The following is a 23,238-nucleotide window of genomic DNA, read 5'->3' as shown; positions in this document are numbered from 1 at the left end:
TGCACTGGCGAGGTGATCAGGGCTGGGGTCTGAGGGTGTTCTGAGGTGTGGGCGGGTGATTGGGTGCCTTAGGGGCAGATTAGGGTCTAATCTGATGGGTAACAGTGACAGGTGGTGATAGGGGGTGATTGATGGGTGATTAGTGGGTGTTTAGAGGAGAGAAGAGATGTAAACACTGCACTTGGGAGGTGATCTGATGTCGGACCTGCGGGCGATCTATTGGTGTGGGTGGGTGATCAGATTGCCCGCAAGGGGCACGTTAGGGGCTGATTGATGGGTGGCAGTGCCAGGGGGTGATTGATGGGTGGCAGTGACAGGGGGTGATTGATGGGTGATTGACAGGTGATCAGTGGGTTATTACAGGGAATAACAGATGTAAATATTGCACTGGCGAATTGATAAGGGGGGGTCTGAGGGCAATCTGAGCTTGTGGGCGGGTGATTGGGTGCCGGCAAGGGGCAGATTAGGGTCTAATCTGATGGGTAACAGTGACAGGTGGTGATAGGGGGTGATTGATGGGTGATTGATGGGTAATTAGTGGGTGTTTAGAGGAGAGAAGAGATGTAAACACTGCATTTGGGAGGTGATCTGATGTCGGATCTGCGGGCGATCTATTGGTGTGGGTGGGTGATCAGATTGCCCGCAAGGGGCAGGTTAGGGGCTGATTGATGGGTGGCAGTGACAGGGGGTGATTGATGGGTGGCAGTGACAGGGGGTGATTGACGGGTGATCAGTGGGTTATTACAGGGAATAACAGATGTAAATATTGCACTGGCGAATTGATAAGGGGGGTCTGAGGGCAATCTGAGCGTGTGGGCGGGTGATTGGGTGCCCGCAAGGGGCAGATTAGGGTCTAATCTGATGGGTAACAGTGACAGGTGGTGATAGGGGGTGATTGATGGGTGATTGATGGGTAATTAGTGGGTGTTTAGAGGAGAGAAGAGATGTAAACACTGCATTTGGGAGGTGATCTGATGTCGGATCTGCGGGCGATCTATTGGTGTGGGTGGGTGATCAGATTGCCCGCAAGGGGCAGGTTAGGGGCTGATTGATGGGTGGCAGTGACAGGGGGTGATTGACGGGTGATTGACGGGTGATTGACAGATGATTGACAGGTGATCAGGGGGGATAGATGCATACAGTACACGGGGGGGGGGGTCTGGGGGGGGGTCTGGGGAGAATCTGAGGGGTGGGGGGGTGATCAGGAGGGAGTAGGGGGCAGATTAGGGACTAAAAAAAAAATAGCGTTGACAGATAGTGACAGGGAGTGATTGATGGGTGATTAGGGGGGTGATTGGGTGCAAACAGTGGTCTGGGGGGTGGGCAGGGGGGGGGTCTGAGGGGTGCTGTGGGCGATCAGGGGGCAGGGGGGGGGGAAATCAGTGTGCTTGGGTGCAGACTAGGGTGGCTGCAGCCTGCCCTGGTGGTCCCTCGGACACTGGGACCACCAGGGCAGGAGGCAGCCAGTATAATAGGCTTTGTATACATTACAAAGCCTATTATACACTTTCCGTGCGGCGATCGGGCAGCTAGTAACCCGCCGGCGCTTCCGAACGGCCGGCGGGTTACAGCGAGCGGTGGGCGGAGCCAGTCCCCGGCGGCTGATCGCGTCACAAATGACGCGATCGCCGCATAGCCACTCCCGCAGCCGCCCCCGCCGATGGGCGTATTGCGGTCGTTTGGGCCCGGACTTTGCCGCCACCCATCGGCTGGGGGCGGTCCTTAAGTGGTTAAAAATCGATTTTCTCAAAAACTATAAGGTCTTTTTGCAAAAAAATTTTTTCCTCTTATTCCCACTGATCCCCTTAATATACCCTGTGAATTTGGTGTTCCTAAATTTTAAGCAGGCTTTGCTATTAACCGTTAAAGTCGGCGGGTTTTTAAATGTATATATTTTTCCTTTGAAACTTTAACATCGATTTTCTCAAAAACTATAAGGTCTTTTTGCAAAAAAAATTTTTCCTCTTATTCCTTCTGATCTCCTTAATATATTCTTCAAATTTGAGGCTCTTAGCACTTAAGGGGGCTTTGCTATTAACCCTTAAAGTCGGCGGCTTTTTTATATTATACGGGAGCGTAATATTACGCGATTACGGCAGACTGTGTAATTTCAATGGGAGTTTACTGTCTTACGCGTAATTTGTTACGCGTAATAACGTAACCTACGGTCTACGCGTAATTAATTACGCGTAATACCGTAACCTTACACGTAACGCTTACGGTGCGTTTGTAGTAAATTCCGATGCGTAATTACGCTAATGCGTAATTTCGGCCCAGCACTGCTGGAGACACAAATAGTCTCCAGTACAGGGCTTCGGCAGCCATCTTGCCGTAGCCCTGGTCTGCCTCCCAGAAGACTGCGGGGCTGCGGGATATGAACTGGTGCGGCGGCGTCTAGTAGACGCTGCGGCCAGTTCATAAGCAGCGGTGGCGTGCCAGCAGATTAGGCTACGCGTGCCGGGCCCCGCACACGTGCCATAGGTTCGTCACCGCTGGCCTAGGGTGAGGAACGAGGAAGTGTTTTACTGCATTCCGAAAAGGTGATACAACCACACAGCTTTCTATCATGCAGAACTGGGAAAGGGCTCCTCTGCCTTAAAGTGTACCTGAGACAAATGGAGAAAAGTACTTTTACTTACCTTGGGCTTCTTCCAGCCCCCTGTAGTCCATGTGCTCCTTCGCCGTCCTCCTGCTCTCCTTGGCTGTGCTGGTGTCAGCCCATAAAATCTGTGACACGGCTCAGTTGCAGACTACTATGAAAGTGCGGTCCCAGACATGCTACGCACACCTCCAATTGCACTCCCATGGCCAGGAGCATTCTGAGCATGCACAGTTTGTTAGACTGTTTGTTAGAATGCTCCTTACCACTGGTGTGCAATCGTGGAGGCACATGGCCTAGAACAGTGCATGCACAGTGTCCAACGACCCAGCTGGATCACGGACTACACTACGGCACAAAGTAAGGGGCCAGATGGACACAGAGGGAGCTAGAGGAAGCCCCAGGTAAGCAAAACCTCCTATTCACCTCAGGTTTACTTTAAAGCTGTGACACTTGAACATACTTCTTGTCCAGGCACTTTCTAAGGCAAATCTATTAAAAGGTAAGTCAGCGCGTGGTGTAGTAGTGGATAGTACACTTGCCTTGCAGCACTGGGTCACCATTTTGAATCCCAGTGAGGGCACTATCTGCATGGAGTTTGTATGTTCTCTGCGTGAGTTTCCTCTGGGCCCTCTGGTTTCCGTACCAAAAACATACAGGTAAGTTATTTGGCTTCCCCCAAAATTGGCTCTAGACTATAATACATGCACTACACGATATAGACTTATGACTATGGTAGGGATTCAATTGTGAGCCCTTTTTGAGGGAAAGTTAAGTGAAAAGACAATATATTCCCTGTACAGCGCTGCAGAAGATGTTGGGGCTATATAAATACTAAATAATAATAATATATACTGTAATTTCACTCTTTGGTGGTGTTGCAATGGGAATTATAAACATTGCAAAGCCAATGTTTTTAGCCACTTCATTTTTGATAATCCCTTGAAACCTTTATAAACCAGTTCATAGTTTATATTATTACTGTAAGGCTTGGTGGTGTATTCTCCACAGTCAGCATGCAACGCATGAGCTGGCGTGGAGGAGGTACACACACTAGCACCAGGAAACAGGCTATCCCTAGTATAGTGGAGGGGAGGACTGACTCCAATAGGAGATTGTGGCGCACAGAGCCAGTGCAGATCTGACAGCCACAAACAATGCTTTCGTTATAACGTCTCAGCGCAAAGTAGCGCTGAGCGCATAAACCAGAACTGAGGAGATCAGGACAGGTAGTCAGAATGAACGCTTGCTAGCTAGCGGCTACTTAGCGACAGCAAGCGTCCAAAACCAGACAGACTGGAATGAGGCAGCCAATGCGATGCGGCGATGGCGTGCCTCACAAAGACAGGACAGGATAGTCAGAAAATAGCAGGATTGAGATAGAAGAACGTAACACAGATAAATATACAATAAGTATGTTTTCCTAGCGTATTACAATTACAGCTATCAATGAAACTATTTGTTACGTCTGACTAACATATGTATATATCGGCAATGAACCGATATATGACATAAGCAGGAACGCTGACTAGGAATGGAGTAACACAGGGAACAGGACTCAGAAGGATTCGCTATCTCTTCGCAGAGATGAACGCAATCCACAAACAGTAACAGAACAGGATTCAGAAGGATTCGTTATCTCTTCGCAGAGATGAACGCAATCCACAAACGGTAACAGGACAGGATTCAGAAGGATTCGTTATCTCTTCGCAGAGATGAACGCAATCCACAAACAGAACCAGGAGCAGGGTAACTACCTCAGCACGGGTGGTCACGGTACGCGCAACCTACCAAAACGTGCTGGAAAGCTGACTAACTGCACACAGGATATAAACAGTTCGTGTACGTATACATCAGCGACACTGATGTATCACGTAACACAAATACAAGGAAAATAATAAACGTGCTGGTATGCATATATATTGGCAATGAACCAACATATGATGCAAAGACCAGCAAAGTATCTTTATAACAAGAAACACGATCGGGGGCTAAAGCGACAGCAAGACAGGCTTAGGCTGAAGCTATGAAAACCCAAGGAAACCCTGCAGGAAGCAGATCTTTATACTGAGGTCATCCAATGGGAGCAGACATGCAGATTCCCACACAGGTGAATGATAATCAGTCACAAGCTGACAGCAGGGAAAGACAGACAAAGCTATGCAACTTGCTTGGAAATAGATCAGAACTGCCTGAGCTGCAGCACTAATACTTCCAGTAATAGCTGCTGCAGCAGCGATCATTACAGTACCCCCGCCTTTAAAAGTGGATTCCAGACGCTTTTCAAAACTGAAATTTCCAACAAAACAGTCTGACTGATAATTCATGATGACCGGGACAGCCCGGCAAGACCGAATTCCAGAATCAGTCCCCACAAGACTGGACCCATCAGAACCAGAACCTACAGAACCATGCCCATCAGTACTACAAGCCCCAGTGTGACACCCATCAGAACCATGATTTCCAGAAGAAAGCCCTCCGAAACTCCCTGAGCGATACCCACCGCCTTCCAGGAACAGTTCAGAAACGCCAAAGCCTTTGCAATGCCCACCGGTACTGTCTTTACCAACACAAAACCCACTGTTGAACCAGTCCAAGGCACCAGGACAAGTTTTCTCAGAGACCTCCCAGAACACCTTGAAGCTCCAAAGAGATCCCCATAGGTCAGAATGCCCCTTAGGCTCACATGGAGAACTATCAAGAACCCCTATGGAACCTAGGGCAATTCCCGAGTCAGGGCCACAAGGACAAACATCAATATCAGGGCTTTCAGGGACCAGAACCATCTCTGGGCATGCAGGCAGACTGGCAATATCAGAACGTGTTCCCACTAAGGAAGCATCAGAGCACGCTAACACCTTAGACACACTTGGGCATTCTGGCACACAAAGAACATCTGGGCACACCGGCACAAGAGAAACCTCTGGGCATGTCAAGGAACTGTGAGCCTCAGGGTCAGCCAAGACAGGACCAAAACCAGGACTGGCCAAAAAAAAATCATCATGACTAAACTTCGCAACTACTGGACTTTTACACGAGAATGCTGGATCAGACTTAGATGTCGCTGATTCCAGCAAAGTCAGTAACAAATCAGATTCAGGGGCACTAACAAGACAGGACAAATCTTCTGATGTATGCACTGAGCCAGACAGGGACTCCACAACTACCTCTGGACTGGACAGAGACTCATTTAATACACTGGATTGGAGCTCATGAGGCGCTGCAGAACAAGTCAGTATTGCAGCAGCCCCCACTGGACTAGGCAAAACTGAGGAATTCCCTGGACAGGAAGGGAACTCTGGAACCTCTGCCACAGCGGCCAGAGAACCAGAATCTTTCAGGATACAGGGCTGGGTTTCAGGAACACTCATCAGACCGGACTGAAATTCTGAGATTTCTATTATTTTGACCAGAGAATCAGAATTATCCATGTTACAGGGCAAGACTTCTGAAACATTCAGAGGACAGGGCTGGAGTTCCTCGGCTGTTACAACACTGGAGAGGGACTCAACATTGGTTAAATCAGACTGTGTACAGGGCAAGGTATCTGACACACTTGCTGACGAGGACAATATTTCAATGGCTTCTGCTTTGCTGGGCAGAAATTCATCAAGTTTTATTAGAGCAGACTTTAATTCCAAAACAGCTGCTAGACAAGTGAATATTACTGCAACACCAACTGAGGTAAGCAGTGCTTCAGCCTCCTCTGCTAGAGGGTTTAAAGTATCCAAAGTACTGGGTGAAGCATAAGACTCTGCGACCACAGCTTCACTGGACAGGATCACTGAACAGTCCATATTGCAGGGCAAAACCATGGAAGCACCTGCTGGACAGCATAATGATTCTGTGACCTGAGTTTCATTGGAGAGATCTACTGCACAATTCATGGTACAGGGCAAATTTATTGGAAAATTTTCTGAACAAGGTAATAATTCTGCGATTTCAGGTTCACATAGCAGATGCTCTGAGCTATTCACGAAACTAGAGCGAGGTGTAGAAACAGGAAGATCAAGACACAATGTTTGCGCATCTGAATCACCATTCATTTGTAAAATTGGAAAATTCAGATGCTGGGGTTCTGAGTTTACTAGACAGGATTGCTGGGACTCGGAAACTGATGCAGTGCACCTACTGGCATCTGCTGGATCAGACAGGAGTTGAACTTTATTAACACAGGTAATTTCTGCAGAAGTGTTTGCAGAGACAGGCAAGATTTTTCTGGTGTCTGTTTCACTAAACAAAGAGTCATGAGTACTGGCTAGACTGGACTCGGAAGTCAGCAGGACCTCTGGATTCTCTGCTGAGAAATTTGCGCAGGGCAAGGTTAAGAATGTATCAGTGGCTTCTGTTTTACTGGGAAGTAACACTGAGTTATCCCTGGTACAGGGTGGAATTGCAGGAACTTCAATTTCACACAAAAAGAGCTCCGAATCACCTGCTGAATCAGCCAAAGGTGCTGAAGCAGGCGGGTCAGAACGCCAAATTTGCGAATTCGGAGTCACATAAAAATCATCCAAAATCAGTTCCCACACATCAATCAAGGGAGCCACACGGTCATACCTACACACACCAGCCTCTATTAGGTTATAGGCTGACTTAATGCATGCGTTCAATACCATTTCACTTTTTGCACTGTAAAATTGACAAAATGAACTTGAATCATTCTTCCATTCACAGACCAGGGCTTCCATCTCTCCCCTCTCGAATGGAGGATCCCATGCATACTTAACAGCGAAACATTTAGGCTGATCACAGTCTGCAGATATGATTGTGGCAGGCACATGTATAGGGTTAATTAGCAGGTGATTGGCAGATTCCTTATTCTTAAGAATTTCCAATACCTGTAGCAAGTGTTGAACTGTAGTGTATGCAAACTTCCCTTGGTTCACAAATAAGTTGATTTGTTCAATACTCTGTAATATCTCATCATAATCATACTCAGATAATTCTTTTAAACAAAAATCTTTATTTTCCCTAGCCAGGGAGGAAAGTTCATTAGTAGTTTCATAAGTCCATTTAACTCCCCTGAAAGACAATTGCATTTCATTATCTGTTAATGGCAGAATCTCATTATAGGTCTCAGTCGCTAAGGATAATGATTCTGCAGATTGGACACGTTTCTTAGAACGTTTGCGTAACTTAGTTGGAGTGCCCAGGTTGAAACAGGAGTCGCTTGGAGATCAGGATTGGTCAGGAACCTGGCACATTCAGAGAAAAACTCATTTTCTGTTTCAGAGCTAAGTTCTTCAAATTTTTTAAAGGAACAGGAACCATAATTAACAGTGTCATACTTTCTGGGAATCCCCCCCACAATGGGGATTGGTAATGGGGTTTTCATAATGTTAAGCTTGGTGGTGTATTCTCCACAGTCAGCATGCAACGCATGAGCTGGCGTGGAGGAGGTACACACACTAGCACCAGGAAACAGGCTATCCCTAGTATAGTGGAGGGGAGGACTGACTCCAATAGGAGATTGTGGCGCACAGAGCCAGTGCAGATCTGACAGCCACAAACAATGCTTTCGTTATAACGTCTCAGCGCAAAGTAGCGCTGAGCGCATAAACCAGAACTGAGGAGATCAGGACAGGTAGTCAGAATGAACGCTTGCTAGCTAGCGGCTACTTAGCGACAGCAAGCGTCCAAAACCAGACAGACTGGAATGAGGCAGCCAATGCGATGCGGCGATGGCGTGCCTCACAAAGACAGGACAGGATAGTCAGAAAATAGCAGGATTGAGATAGAAGAACGTAACACAGATAAATATACAATAAGTATGTTTTCCTAGCGTATTACAATTACAGCTATCAATGAAACTATTTGTTACGTCTGACTAACATATGTATATATCGGCAATGAACCGATATATGACATAAGCAGGAACGCTGACTAGGAATGGAGTAACACAGGGAACAGGACTCAGAAGGATTCGCTATCTCTTCGCAGAGATGAACGCAATCCACAAACAGTAACAGAACAGGATTCAGAAGGATTCGTTATCTCTTCGCAGAGATGAACGCAATCCACAAACGGTAACAGGACAGGATTCAGAAGGATTCGTTATCTCTTCGCAGAGATGAACGCAATCCACAAACAGAACCAGGAGCAGGGTAACTACCTCAGCACGGGTGGTCACGGTACGCGCAACCTACCAAAACGTGCTGGAAAGCTGACTAACTGCACACAGGATATAAACAGTTCGTGTACGTATACATCAGCGACACTGATGTATCACGTAACACAAATACAAGGAAAATAATAAACGTGCTGGTATGCATATATATTGGCAATGAACCAACATATGATGCAAAGACCAGCAAAGTATCTTTATAACAAGAAACACGATCGGGGGCTAAAGCGACAGCAAGACAGGCTTAGGCTGAAGCTATGAAAACCCAAGGAAACCCTGCAGGAAGCAGATCTTTATACTGAGGTCATCCAATGGGAGCAGACATGCAGATTCCCACACAGGTGAATGATAATCAGTCACAAGCTGACAGCAGGGAAAGACAGACAAAGCTATGCAACTTGCTTGGAAATAGATCAGAACTGCCTGAGCTGCAGCACTAATACTTCCAGTAATAGCTGCTGCAGCAGCGATCATTACAATTACCCCTCATTCCCCCAGACTACTCACCATCAAGCTTCACATTAAGGATGTAGTCACGGTAAAGGCGGCGTCCATTTGGTGGGTTCATAGCTTGGCAGAGTTGTGTGGCATTGGGGCACAAGGCCTGGTACATATTGTGCAGGGCGTGAGCCATAGCATACACAGCATTCACCACAAACATAATCTTGGACTCTTGTTCGAACTTCACCTCTAGCAGTGAGTGTTTGGTACAGTCCAAAGAGTCCAGAGCACAATGGAACTTGTTCTCCCAAAATTCCCTGAACCAAGGGTTGCGTGTGTTATTGAAGGGGTGCAAAGCCTGAAAGTACTTTGAGAACTCCCAGAGGGGATACGATGCTAACTCTATGGTGATGGCACCTTCAGCTACCTCCTCACTACCCAGGACTACGCTTTCCAAGGCTCCCCATCCATCGCTGGCTACCCAAATAAAAGAAACATTGAGCAGCTGGGCAGCAGCCAGGAGTTCTCGGGCATCCTCAATCTTGGTGAAGAGGACAACCACCTTGGCACTGGGCTTCTGCTGAAGAGCCTTGATAACACTGTCAAACGTCTTCTTATTCATTGATCGGCCAACCTTCTCTGAGGTAGCAATACAAATGTTGCGAGCCCGGGCCTCTTGCTCAAATGCCTCAATGCCAGTTTCACCATAATCCCCTTCAGAGGCCACAGTGGAGACATAAGTCCAGTTGAAGAAACGAAGGATTTCAGCCATGGCTTTGGCTTGGTAGAAGTCAGGGGGCACTGTGCGGGCGAAGAAATCATAGCGAGACTTGTCACTCAGCTTGGCACTGGTGGAGGCGTAGCTTATCTGCGGGATTTGGAAGAGGCGAAGGAGATTGGCCACCTCAAAAGACAAAACAAATGAAAACAGCGTAAAAGGCAATCCATGTTAAAAACTGTTTGCAAAATTTTCTAAAATTAAATTGGCATGTACACAAGACTCAAGACACTCTGGCCCATATGCAATTCACTTTTTCTCTTGAGTTTTTCAAGAGATAATTTTTAATGTCCTCTTTCTATGATGAGTATAATGACTTAATTAGGATTACGCAAAATTTTGCGTAATTTGCGAAATTACGATTATGGCCATAATCAAAAAGTCGTAATTTTGCGTCTATGCATAATTTCGTAATTACGATCGGTTTTCATAATTGCGATTGTTTTCGTAACGGAAACAAATCAGAATTTCCTGTTTAATGAGCAAATTGGTCCATTCTCGAAAATTGTGTTCTAGTCCAGAGCCTCCTGATACATTTAAAGGGAACCTAAACTTAATGAAAAAAAAATGAGTTTCACTTACCTGGGACTTTTACCAGCCCACAGCAGCCATCCTGTGCCCTTGATGTCACTCCTGGATCCTCTGGTCCCCTGCCACCAACTAGTTTTGTTTTTGCCGACTCAGAGGGCTGTGTATGCTATAGTGGGTGTCAATGCGTACAAAGATATGTGTTGACACCCGCAATAGCGTCCTGTTACCGAGGTAACTCATGCAATGATATGTGTGGCGGCCTGCCGACTCCGAGTCTGCAAAAGCAAAACTAGTTGGTGGTGGGGGAACCAGAGGATCCAGGAGTGATGTTGAGGGCACAGGATGGCTGCAGGGAGCTGGTAAAAGCCGCAGGTAAGTGAAACTCATTTTTTTTCATTGGGTCTAGGTTCCCTTTAAAGCAGGGGTCAGGAACCTTTTTGGCTGAGAGAGCCATAAACGCCACATATTTTAAAATATAATTCCATGAGAGCCATACATAATGTTTCAAACTGGGACAGTAGGGCTCACGTCCCTGTTGCCATGGTGATGTGTATACAGTTGATCCGCAGGGCAGCGGAAGTGACAAACGCGTCTTCAACTTCTCTTGGATTTCAGCAACATCAGCAATTTCCCTGAGAGCCAGACAGGAGAAATACCGACAAACATCTTGTACAAATAGCTAGCTGACTTGGGTGTTGATTCACTTTGTAGAAGGAGATCACCGCACTTTGGCCCAATAGGCTGCCTATCAAGTGACAGGCAGCCTATTGGGCCAATCAAAGTGCGGGGATCTCGTTCTACAAAGTCTCCGGACCTGACAGGGTCCAGAGTGGGACAATTGGAGCAGCTGTTCATTTTAGGGTAGCGTGAGTAAGTTAGTAGTGCATGCTACAGCATTAGAGTGCCTACTTTGAAAATGTTTCTTGTGCTGCCACACTAAGCTGCTATGCTTGAGCAGTGTAGCTTAGTAAATCAACCACTACTGATTTGTCTGTGAGCCAGATGTAGCCATCAAAAGAGCCACATCTGGCTCCCGAGCCATAGGTTCCCTACCCCTGCTTTAAAGTAACAGCACATGTAGGGATCTTTTTATTATCAGATATTGCAAGGCCCAAAATCAAGTGTCTCAGCATGTTTGACCACTAAGTGCACCTTGTAAAAGAGCACTTAGAAGTGGCTGCAGGTAGAGCAGGTAAAGCCTCCTGATACATTTAAAGCAATAGTACGTGCAAGAGCCTTTGCATTATCAGTAATTGCAATCAGTAATTGCAATCAATGAGTGACTTTCCTGAGTTTAGTAATTACTTACATTTGCATAATTACTATTAAAAACAAAATTACGTCCATTTTCGTAATTAAAATAACTGTTTCTATAGAAAACCCGAAGTTACGAAATTTCACGTTAAACACAAATTTGCGCAGAAACGTGAAATTACGTGACAGAAATTTTGCTTACGGAATTCCGAATTACTGGGTGTATGGCAATTAAGAAATTTGCGACATAGTGGCAAAATTTGTGTCCGTAATTACGGAAACACGAATTTACGCAAATGTTGGCTCAACGCTACTAATACTTTATAAGCTCTTTTCATTTGAAAACGTACCACAAAGTAGGTGAAAAAGTTCCATGTTGATGGCTTTAAAGGGGAACTGAAGAGAGAGGTATATGGAGGTTGCCATATTTATTTCCTTTTAATCAATACCAGTTGCCTGGCAGCCCTGCTGGTCTATTTCTCTGCAGTAGTATCTGAATAAAACCAGAAACAAGCATGCAGCTAGTCTTGTCAGATCTGACTTTAAAGTCTGAAACACCTGATCTGCTGCATGCTTGTTCAGGGGCTATGGCTAATAGTATTAGAGGCATAGGCTGCCAGGCAACTGGTATTAATTAAAAAGAAATAAATATGGCAGCCTCCATATACCTCTCTCTTCAGTTCCCCTTTAAAGGCATTTTATTGACAACTTTTGTTATCACCTAGAAAACTCAGAAGTAAAAGTTAATTGCATGTGGGCCTTCTATGTAATGAAGTTGTAGGAGGACACAGTACTGTTGCAATTACTTTTTTCTCCTTTTTTTTTCTTCTAGGAGATAATTTTTCATCTTGCATTTAAAATTATTTTTCAGCACTTTGCAATTGAAAATAGTTCCAAAAATAGGTGTAAAGGTGCTATCAAAATTATTTTGGGTATTTTATTGCTTTCTGGTAATTTAAAAGGCATTTTACAAGTTGTGAAAATATCACCTAGGAAAAAAACTCAGGAGACAAAGTTAATTGCATAAGGAGAAGTGACTGGATGATCCAATTTACTTTTTCTCCCAATGTTTCTCCTATGAGATCATAGTTCACTTTCTGATCTGAGGCCTGACTATGAACTATTCTGCAGGGCAACACAGCCGGGGCCTGGGGGTGGGGGGAAGGCCCTGAATGCTAAAGAGGCTTCCCCCTTCTTTTGAGGGGATCCAGCGATAGGATCCCCCGAAGATCTCCTTGTCAGTATGCCTACTGCACAGGCGCATGGGTGGTACCCCTGTTCTATAGCACCATGTTTTGACCTCCTTTGTCCCCCTGTAGTGACTCCTCCGCCTCCTTGTGGTCCACTCCATAGTTTATCAGTAGTGCCTTCACTGCCCTCTATAGAGTCTCCTTGCAGAACTGCCATTGCCCTCCCATAGAGCATTCCATAGCCCCCTTGTAGTGCCTTCAATCCCTCACAGTAGTTGCTCCATTGTCTTTCTTTAATGCCTTCCATTGTCCGCTTGTAATACCACTCCCTCTCCCCCCAGTGCAGGGTAAGGCAGCAGAGTGCATAAGTATTTCATTATCTCTTTCCCTGACAGGTCACAGACTGTCCTTATATTACTGCCCAGGTCTCCTCATGTCACATCACACTCATCTTGATGCATGGATGGAAACAGTAATTTGGCTGGGAGCAATGAGGAGATCAGCTGTGATCAGAGGGGGGGGGGATGTTGGCAGGGAGATCGATAATTAAAGATAACTAAATACTTATGTATGGCAATGCTGTACTTTCCATTTGGAGGCTTGGGTCAGTGGGTTGAGGGGACGAGGAGGGGAAACCTTTGTGACCTCTGTTAGATTTGCACAATAGCTAAACAACTACTCTTTTTATTCACTCATCACTGCTACACTGCATAGCCAGACAAGAGACAACACTAAAACCTAAGACTGTAGCTTCCCATATTACATCATTCCCACTAGACTGCAGAATAAAGTATGAATGAGGTTCAACGCATTGCCCAGGGCCTTCTTCTGTTGTGTCCTTCCCATTGGCCACTTAAGCACATCCTCCATCAGCTTCCAGTGCCTGAAACATGCTAGAATGGCTGATTGTTCAAATGCCTGGCTTTCCACTGTGTATCAAAGCGGTGCAACTTCCAGATTAGTGATTCAAGCACATATCAGCATACAACAGAGAAAATTGCAATCCAGGAGTAACTCACAATACACAGTAGTAAATACAACTATTTATTCCATCTTCCTGAGGATTCAGTAAAAGCAGGCAATATAAGATAATCAGTGCCAAAGACTTAGGGCTTTTTGAAGTGATTTTTCAAGGCGATTTTAGGCATGTGCCTAGCGATTTATTATCTATACCTAGCGATTTTTGGAGCGGTTTTGTGTAGTATTTTTTTTAAGATACAGTACAGATGTTAGCGGAGGTGTATCTAGAAGGGTGTAGGAATGGCTTGTGCCATGGGCGCCACAGCACCATGTGTGCCTTGGCTGCCTCCTCCCCCCTCATGCTCCACCACCATACTGAGGGATGCCTCTCAGGCATTATTACCTGCTCTTATACTGAAGGACATCTCTCACTACCTATACTGGGGGGGAGGGGAGGAGGCTACTTATACTGGGAGACATCTTTCACTACATATACTGGGGGGGGACACCTGTCACTACCTATATTTGGTGGGCTACTTATACTGGGGGACACCTCTCACTACCTATACTGAGGGGATACTTGGGGGAAATATTTATACTGGGGGACACCTGCCAAACTTATACTGGTGGTGGGGATTACTTATACTGAGGGGAACCTATTACCTAGGCTATTATAAGGGGGGGATACCTCTTACCACTTATGCTAAAATGCTAAAGAAGGCTACTTATACTGGGGAGAAATCTCTAACTACATATACTGAGAGGGCAAACTAATCTGGCTACCTATACTAAGGTGCTACCTCTGGCTACTTTTACTTGAGAGCTAACTCTAACAATCTATACTGGAAAGACTTGTATCATTGCAAGAAAAGAAGCTATTATTATGGGACAAGGTGGTCTGACAGGGGGTAGGGGGGCGCAATTTCAGTGCTTGCCATAGGCGCTATATTACCCAGATACACCCCTGGCTGCTAGTGTAGTGGTTTTAACTCAAAGATACTTGGAATATCGCTCTGATCTAGCGCATTTTCAGAGCGATTTTCCACTTTTCCTATACTTAACATTGAGCAGAAACGCTGCAGGGCCTGCGTAACCGCGTTTGTGTTTGGGAAAAAAATCACATCGCTCTGGTGTGATCCGTCCCATTCAAATACATTAGCCAACCGCTTTTTAGAGTGCTAGCGTTTTTAAAAGCGCTCAGAAGCACTCTTGGTGTGCACCAGCCCTCAGAGAGGAGGTGCTGGGAAATAGAATGCCTGCTTTTACAGGATTGCAAGTTGCTCCTGGATTGCAATTTTCTCTATTGTGTACTAATTGGTTCCCAAAACCAGCCTTTTTACTCTTCCCATGTTTTTTGGTTGTGCAGGGGATTATCAGAAGTTAATAGAAATATATTTTAAAGGATACCAGAGGTGACACAAATTTTAAAAACGTGGGAAGCAGGCATGTATGTGAAGCAGTCCACATGCCCCCCATTCTCCTCCGCCCTCCTCCACTTTCACCTACATGCCCCCCTCACCCTCTTCCAGGTCGGAACGGTCAGGCAGTAGTGCGCAGGGGTGTATCCAGCAGCGCGTCTTGTGGCTGTGTCCTGATTGCGCGCCCTGTGGCTAGGAGCACTCTGCACATGCGCAAAATGTCAAATGTGACATTATGCTCATCTGCAGATCGCTCCTGGCCAAGGCCCGGACAATCAAGGACGCACACTGCTGGGTCAGTGTCTGCACACTACTGCCTGACCCAGAAGAGGCTTTTAGGTGAGGGGGGGGGGGGGGGGCAGAGGATAATGGGGGGAGCGGTGGGCATGAGAACTGCTTTATACACATGCCTGCTCCACCCATTTTTAACATTTATGTCAGCTGTAGTATCCCTTAAAGAGAATCTGTATTGTTAAAATCGCACAAAAGTAAACATACCAGTGCGTTAGGGGACATCTCCTATTACCCTCTGTCACAATTTCGCCGCTCTCCGCCGCATTAAAAGTGGTTAAAAACAGCTTTAAAAAGTTTGTTTATAAACAAACAAAATGGCCACCAAAACAGGAAGTAGGTTGATGTACAGTATGTCCACACATAGAAAATACATCCATACACAAGCAGGCTGTATACAGCCTTCCTTTTGAATCTCAAGAGATCATTTGTGTGTTTCTTTCCTCCCTGAGGGGGAGTGCATAGCAGAACCACAACACTGAAGAACTTGGCAGCCTTCCAGACACAGGCTGACAAGTCTGACAAGGGAAAGATACATTGATTTATTACAGAGACTGTGATAGTACAAAGTGTTGCAGTAAGCCAGAACACATTAGAATAGCGTTTGGAACTTGTAGGATGATAAAAAACAGGATGCAATTTTTGTTACGGAGTCTCTTTAAAGGTAACCTGAGGCAGAGGATATCAAAAGTGTATACATAACTAGGGCTTCCTCCAGCACCCTCTGGCCAGATCGCTCCCATGCTGCCATCATCCGCTGCCCCTGCAAATTGCCCTGGAAAGTCCTCCGGTTCGGGGCATACTGTGCAGATGCAGGCTGACAGTATGCACTCCCCCATCACGCTCTGCACAGGCACAGAACGCTCCCAGCCTTGGAAGCAAGACGGGGGAGTGCCTACAGCCCGACCTGCGCCGAGTTGCGGAGGCTGCAGGCAGCGGAGGATGGCAGGGTGGGAGCGATCTGACCAGAGGGTGCTGGAGGAAGCCCCAGGTATGTATACATTTTTTTATATCCCCCCATCCCAGGTACACTTTAAGTATATTTGTATACTACAGACTCTTAAAGGGACTCTGAAGTGACAAGTAATTTGAAAAGATAAACAAGTGTAAGTACAGTACCAGTCCTTAGAAGTACCCTGCGTTCTCTTTCATCTCACTGTAAGGTTTGAAAGAATACAGAGGTGAAAATAAACTGATATGATAAACACGTGTAAGTCCATTGCCAAGCATACAAATAACTAGACTATGTTCATTTTTTTCTTTCTCTGCCTGAAAGAGTTAACACTTAGGTATGCAAATGACAGTTTCTCCTCAGTTGGGGTCTAGTGGGATTATAGCGTAACCCTCAATGATAAGGAATTACAGCCATAAAATGCTTTCCTTGCAGTGAGCAACATCTGAGAGCAGGTAAGAGATAAAAAGGGTAAATAGTTCATACATTTTAGCTCTGCCACACTTCAAAGACTGTGTTATTGAGCAGAGACAATGAAACACAAAACTTTTATAAGTTATTGGAATAAAGTTGCTGTGAATGTTTTTCCAGCGCTCTGCTTTGAAATGTAATGAGAGGAATAGACAAGCTGAAATATCTACAGTATTTTAAATATACTGGTTGCTGGGTAATCATGTTGATCTTCTGGTGTTTAAGGGCTATTAGTAGTTTAAGGGTTGTTACAAGCAATGCCACCGGGGGGTCAGAGCGGTGCATCTGTGTGCTTGTTCTGGGGCTGGGACTCAGGAACTATTAAAGGGAGAACAGGAAAAAATTGGCAGTGCTCCTTATCAGGCTGCAACTGAAATGAAACCAACAGAGGTGTGCAGCGCCTTCTAGGGACTTAAATACACACCTTGAATACAAATCAGATGCAAACTATGCACTATACCCTAATCTAGATAAGTTGAATGCAAACTGATATAAATGAATGCAGCTAGCCATAAGTAGACTTACATTTTTGTACAAAAGGAGGAGAAGGCAGCACGTGCGAATGGAGGCTGCACCTGAGTTGATCAGCTGCATAGATGTGCAGAGCCCGCACATGGGCAGATTACACAACTTAAATTCAAAACAGATGCAGTAAAGGAGGCTGTTGGCTTCAAGGACAGCCTGTACACAGATTGTTCAATACTAGACTCTTCCACCACGTTGACGTGCCCTCATGGAAGAGACCTAACCACTAGCTATCAATTAAACCATAGTGTGAACCTGAGGCTGCTAACCATAAATGGCTAATACATTTTCGAAAGAACAGGAAAAGATTGGCAGCGCTCCTAATCAGGCTGCAACTGAAATGAAACCAACAGAGGTGTGCAGCGCCATCCAGGGACTTAAATACACACCTTGAATACAAATCAGATGCAAACTATGCACTATACCCAAATCTAGATAAACATGAATGTATGAATGCAAACTGATACACATGGATGCAGCTAGCCATAAGTAGACTTACATTTTTGTGCAACAGGAGATATTGTACAACAGGAGATATTGATGGCGCTTCCAAATGCAGGCTGTACCCGAACTGACCAGCTGCATAGAGGTGCAGAGCCCAAAACATGGGAAGATGACACAATTTGCATTCAAAACAGATGCAGCGAATGGAGGACGTTAGCTTCCAAAAACAGTTTGCGCACAGATTGTTCAGTACTAGACTCTTCCATGGTGTTGACCTGCCCTCACAGGAGAGACCTAACCACTAGCTAACAATTAAAACATAGTGTAAACCTGAGGCTGCTATCCATAAATGGTCTACACATTTACAGGAAAAATTGGCAGCAGGAGAGGAACGGCACAACAGCTGGGCAAGTAGCATTTTAAAAGAGAAACTCATCAAAGTCACCTTCCATTATATCACTTCATATTTCCTTTACTTTAGCCTTACCTGTATGGAGACATCACTGTATGATCCTCCTATCACTCCACTGATGGCTGTAAGTGTGTCTCCATGTATAGCATAAGATCCATCTGGACACAGATACTGAGGTCCATCTGCCCGAGTTAGTGAGCCACGCACAAGCTCCAGGGCCTGTTCCAGAGCATAGGTGTCTTTGGAGCACGTGTCCAGTATATGGGCCCCCAGATGAAGGCCAGGAAGGATTTGTGGATCCTTGTTGATGGCATCCAAGGCAAAGAGCATGGCTTCCAGCCTCTGCAGGCCCCGGTGCTCATTCATGCGGCCGCACTCCGAGCCAAGTCCCCCCTTTTCATGGACCGGAAAAAGACCCCCAATCACCAGATCCCCTTCTATCCTGATCTCCGGCCGGGGAATCTTGCCGCTTTTATCCAGGGCCATAGCAGGGAACAGGAAGAGCGTCCAAAGGATGGGTGCCATTGGGGCAGCCAATCAGACGGGAGGAGAAGGTGTGAAATGAGCAGCACAAGAGATCAATGAAGATGGGTCACCACGGCAACCTCTCCAGAAAAGAAGAATGAAGATGCTGTAAATTACCAAATGGTTGAATATCCAAGAATCCGGGAGACTCTACAATGATTCTACTGTGAATGAAGAGAAAAAAAGACTCAGGCAATGACGATAATGAAGACATGATCAAATCATCCTTTATCCTCCCGAATAGAAAACTGCTTAACAAATCACATATAACTGCTAGAAAAGCCATTTGGTTATTTCTTAAAAATAACATTCTCATTTTACTCTGTAGCAAGATACAACTTTTTCCTTCACAAAAAACAGCTAAATAAATAGTGTTTGTTGTAACCATGGAAACAGTGAACTGTTTGCAGAGAAGATTTCAGTAATCCTTCTCACCCTGCTCTTGTAATTAGTTCACTGCCTCTACCAGGTCAGATTTCAGAAAGGATGAAATGTGGCATTTCAAGAAATGTGATAATATTAACCATAAAATGAGGTGGGAGAGCCCTTTAGGCTACAGATTAGGCCACAATGAAATGTTGATTTGCAGGTTGCTGTGAAATAACTGAAAGGATCAATTCAAAAGAAATGACAGCTTTGCTTTTCAGCATCCAGAATGGCAATTGAATTATTTTAAGGAAGGCCGACCCTAACCTCTCACTTAGCATAGAGCTTCAAAATCCGTCAGCCAGTCTACGGATCAGCCTGTCTCAGTATCCACAGAACGGAAGCAAGCTGTAATCTTCAATTGATTTTGCCAAGTTCCTTGTAACAGGTAGTGTAGATGTGGACAGGCTTTTTTCTCTAAACCAAACCGGAGTGGAATCCTTAGACATAGACATTTCACACGAGACCGGATAGTGCAGAAATATCAGAGCTCTCATAGCTGGCTTGTTTTAAAGGTATGAGTTCTTGGACTAGCATCCTGATAGTGAAGCGGTGAATCCTCCCCCTCCCCCCCCCAATACCCAACCAGTATACAAGTCAGTTGTCTTCTCGCTTGTTTTGACCCAGTGACTCATTGGCAATTACTATGAAGCAGGATGTAAGCCATGGGGCCATGGACAGCCAGCAATTGCAACTGCTACATTCCTATCCTAGTCAAATGAAAGGCGCTATGAAAGGAGATGAATATGGAGGATACCATGACCAGCTACCATTTAAAGAAAAAAATCACGTGTGTAATGATGATCCATTGCCTTTTTTTGATTGCTGAATTAGGCCCTGTTCACAGTCAGGACTGGGTATCTTGAAAGGCCACAAAGGCCCGGGCCTTGGGCGGCTGCAGCCCAAGGGGGCACCTGAACATGATAGAGAAGTTGTAGCATATGAAAGAGGAGGCTGAAAATGGGGAGCAACACTTGGAAAAACGAAACTAATGCCCAAAGGAGCTGTTCATGAAAGAGACAGGCTAGAGTACATGGTTGATTCACATGGAAGAGGGGGCTGCACATGGAATGGGAGAGGTGCTGCTGTACATAAAAGGAGAGCCATAACCTAGTTGGTCTAGTGGCACAAAAAGTATAAATTGTTCACAGTAGAATGCTGCAGTGTGCCTTTAGGGAAGCATCTTGACAAAGAAAGTCACGCTGCAATAGTAAGTCTATGTGACGTTCAAATTGCCTCCATTGAGAGTGTTCCAATGGTCAATGGACAACAGTGTCGTAATACAGTGCCTTACCGCATAATGGGCTTGACTCACTAAACCGTGATAACTCATATCACGGCCGTTTTCGTGCGCATTCTCGCATTTGTGTACGATCGTGAATTATCGCGCAAAATCGCAAATTATTGCATGCATACGTGAATTGAAAATTTGCAATTGCGCACGATAATTCAAGATCGCGCGCAAATGCGAAAATGCACGCCAAAATGGCCGTGATATAAATTATCACGGTTTAGTGAATGAAGTCCCATGTGCGTGTTAAAGCGGTTTAAAACTCTGACAAAATATTCAACGAAAATGTGTTTTGCTACTTTTTATAACCCATACAATTATCACATTTGCTTTTGTGCACAAGTATTATAATTCATTTATAAATTATAACTTCCCAAAGTTCAGTTTATTTACTTTGAAAGCTGCTGGTGCATTTTATTCATAACTGTTGTAATTCTGTTGTAAATGCAGCCATTAGCGATTTCTGACCTGTGTTTCACCCCAGGACTCATTAGCATAAGTTTCTGCACAGCCAGAGAATGTTTACTTCATTGTATCAAGTAAAGAATGTATACAGAAGATAAGCTAATCACCAGTTCGGATGCGGCAGTCCCTGCAGGAGAAAAAGTCATTCCTGTGATGTAACCGTTTACATGCTGTTTTACAAAAAAAAAACCATTGTGTTAGTATATTATATGCTGTAAATAATCTTTTAGAGCAAAGAAGAAATACTGGGTTATATTCCACTTTAACAGTGGGAGTAAAACATACTTTTCAATGACTTTATGCTTTACGCAAAGGTCGCCTAATGTGCATGAGACTTTCTCATTCCATTGTGTTCCTGTTTCTAAAGGAAACGCAATGCAGCTCTTAGGCTAGGTTTCCACTTGTGCGTTTTGTGTCATATTTTCTGCTCAGAAAATTTGCATAGATTTTAAAACTAATGTTAGTCAATGCAGCCGTTTCCACTCTATGCGAATTTTCGTACGCGTTCGTACGCGTGAAAAAATCTGAGGTCCTGCATCATAGTTTCGGACATCGTGTACGATTCGCGTACAATGCTTTGTACAGGCAATGCGAATTTTCACGTTATTTGCACAAAAATTCGCTGTGAATCCATGGTTACAGGAAGTTGTCAGCAATCATGAGTAAGCTGTTACTAGGCAGATTATGTATATTTAACTAATGCGAATTTTCACGTACAAAAATTCGCATAAAAACGTGTACAAATTTACATTCGAATTTTCACCAATCAAGAAAATCTTATACGATTTTTTGCAGGCGAAAATGTAACGCTACAGTGGAAACGTAGCCTTACTGTGAAGGTAGACTTTGGGAGGGTTTACACCTGAATACATCTGAAAAAAAAGCATGCATTTTTCCACACATATGTGTGCGAAGGGTATTTTTTTTTTATAAGTTCGCATTTTTATGTGAGTGTTTCATCTGCATTTTACGTCTTTTCTGCGTTTTTGATGCATGAGTTTTGTCACCCACAGACAGCTGACAGGATACAGGGCATAATTTACATAAAAACACATAGGAAAAACGTATTTAAAAAATGTGGTACATATGTATTTTCATTGAAATACTTTGGGCTTGAATCACAGAGCTGTGATAACTCATCACGGTCACGCTACCGTTTTGCGCGCAAAATCGCGTCCGATTTCATGCGCAAATGCAAATTTTTGAATGAAAACGGCTGCGATTTCGCACACAAATTTGCGTTTGCACGTGAAAAACATTACGCGCATTATAGCGAGTTATCCCGGCTTTGTGAACCAAGCCTTTTGAGTGTGATTTGCACGCGGTATGCGCCAAAAGTAGTATAAGATGTCTTAAATGTGTTTTTTTAGAAGTAGATTAATCCTATTGCAGCAATTGCTATTGTTTTTGTACAATAGAATTACATCCGGCGTTCAGCAATATGTAATCTCGCACTGTGAGAAAACACATGCCAATTTACCAAGTGTGAATTCAATAATTCATAAATCCAGAAGATTAACCTGACAGCCGCGCAACTGGCATTTTTTTTTCAAAGGGGAATAAAGGAAAAAAAAAAATCCGCCGCCACAATCCTATCACTTGATTTTTTTTTCTTAAACGTCAATAATCTTATCATTCTATATTACAGGATGTTGAGAAGTGGAAAGAGAGCCACAAAGGAATAAACATTTCTGATTCTCTCCTGAAACTCCCACACATCAATCCCCAGGCTCTGCTGTGTGAAAACATACCCAGAATGCCTTGCAAAGCCCGTAATGCTGACCCCTAAGCAGCACTCACTGCGTGGAGGTCTTTGTCCTGTGCATTGTTGTAGGAGACTCTATAGAACTTTACCAAGGCGCTTAACAATGTGCTGTTTACATGGGCATCTGTGTAATACAAATCAATCTGTTCTCTGCTTCTTCCCACTCCTCTCTACTCCACCGTATCTCCGCATGTGTGTGCAGATTATTTACCGCTCCCCAGCATGGAACAGAGGCTTGAGTGAGTCTTAGCCATTACAGTTAAACCAACATTTACTTAACGTCTCACTGTATATACAAGTCATTTAGGGGGCTAGCCAGAAAAGGATTAACCACTTCACCTCAAAGGGGTTTTCCCCTTAAAAACAGCCATTT

General features: G+C 44.7%; 1 protein-coding gene across 4 annotated transcripts in view; it reads right to left on the bottom strand.

Moving 5' to 3' along the window:
* GRM2 (glutamate metabotropic receptor 2) overlaps positions 1-23,238 on the bottom strand; it is a 90,338-nt gene that overhangs the window by 49,640 nt on the left and 17,460 nt on the right. For all 4 annotated transcript variants that reach the window (XM_068253009.1, XM_068253008.1, XM_068253010.1 and 1 more), the window contains exons 2-3: positions 18,469-19,082; positions 9,234-10,071 (exon numbers count right to left, since the gene is read on the bottom strand). In XM_068253009.1, coding sequence (XP_068109110.1) covers positions 9,234-10,071; positions 18,469-18,918 — 1,288 coding nt within the window. In that variant the 5' untranslated portion in view covers positions 18,919-19,082. The remainder of the gene's footprint in view (positions 1-9,233; positions 10,072-18,468; positions 19,083-23,238) is intronic.

This window comes from Hyperolius riggenbachi, chromosome 9 (genome assembly GCF_040937935.1).
Source record: "Hyperolius riggenbachi isolate aHypRig1 chromosome 9, aHypRig1.pri, whole genome shotgun sequence".
NCBI lineage: Eukaryota > Metazoa > Chordata > Amphibia > Anura > Hyperoliidae > Hyperolius > Hyperolius riggenbachi.
Note: the sequence above shows the minus strand (reverse complement) of the source record. Positions and strands in the feature narration are given on the sequence as shown.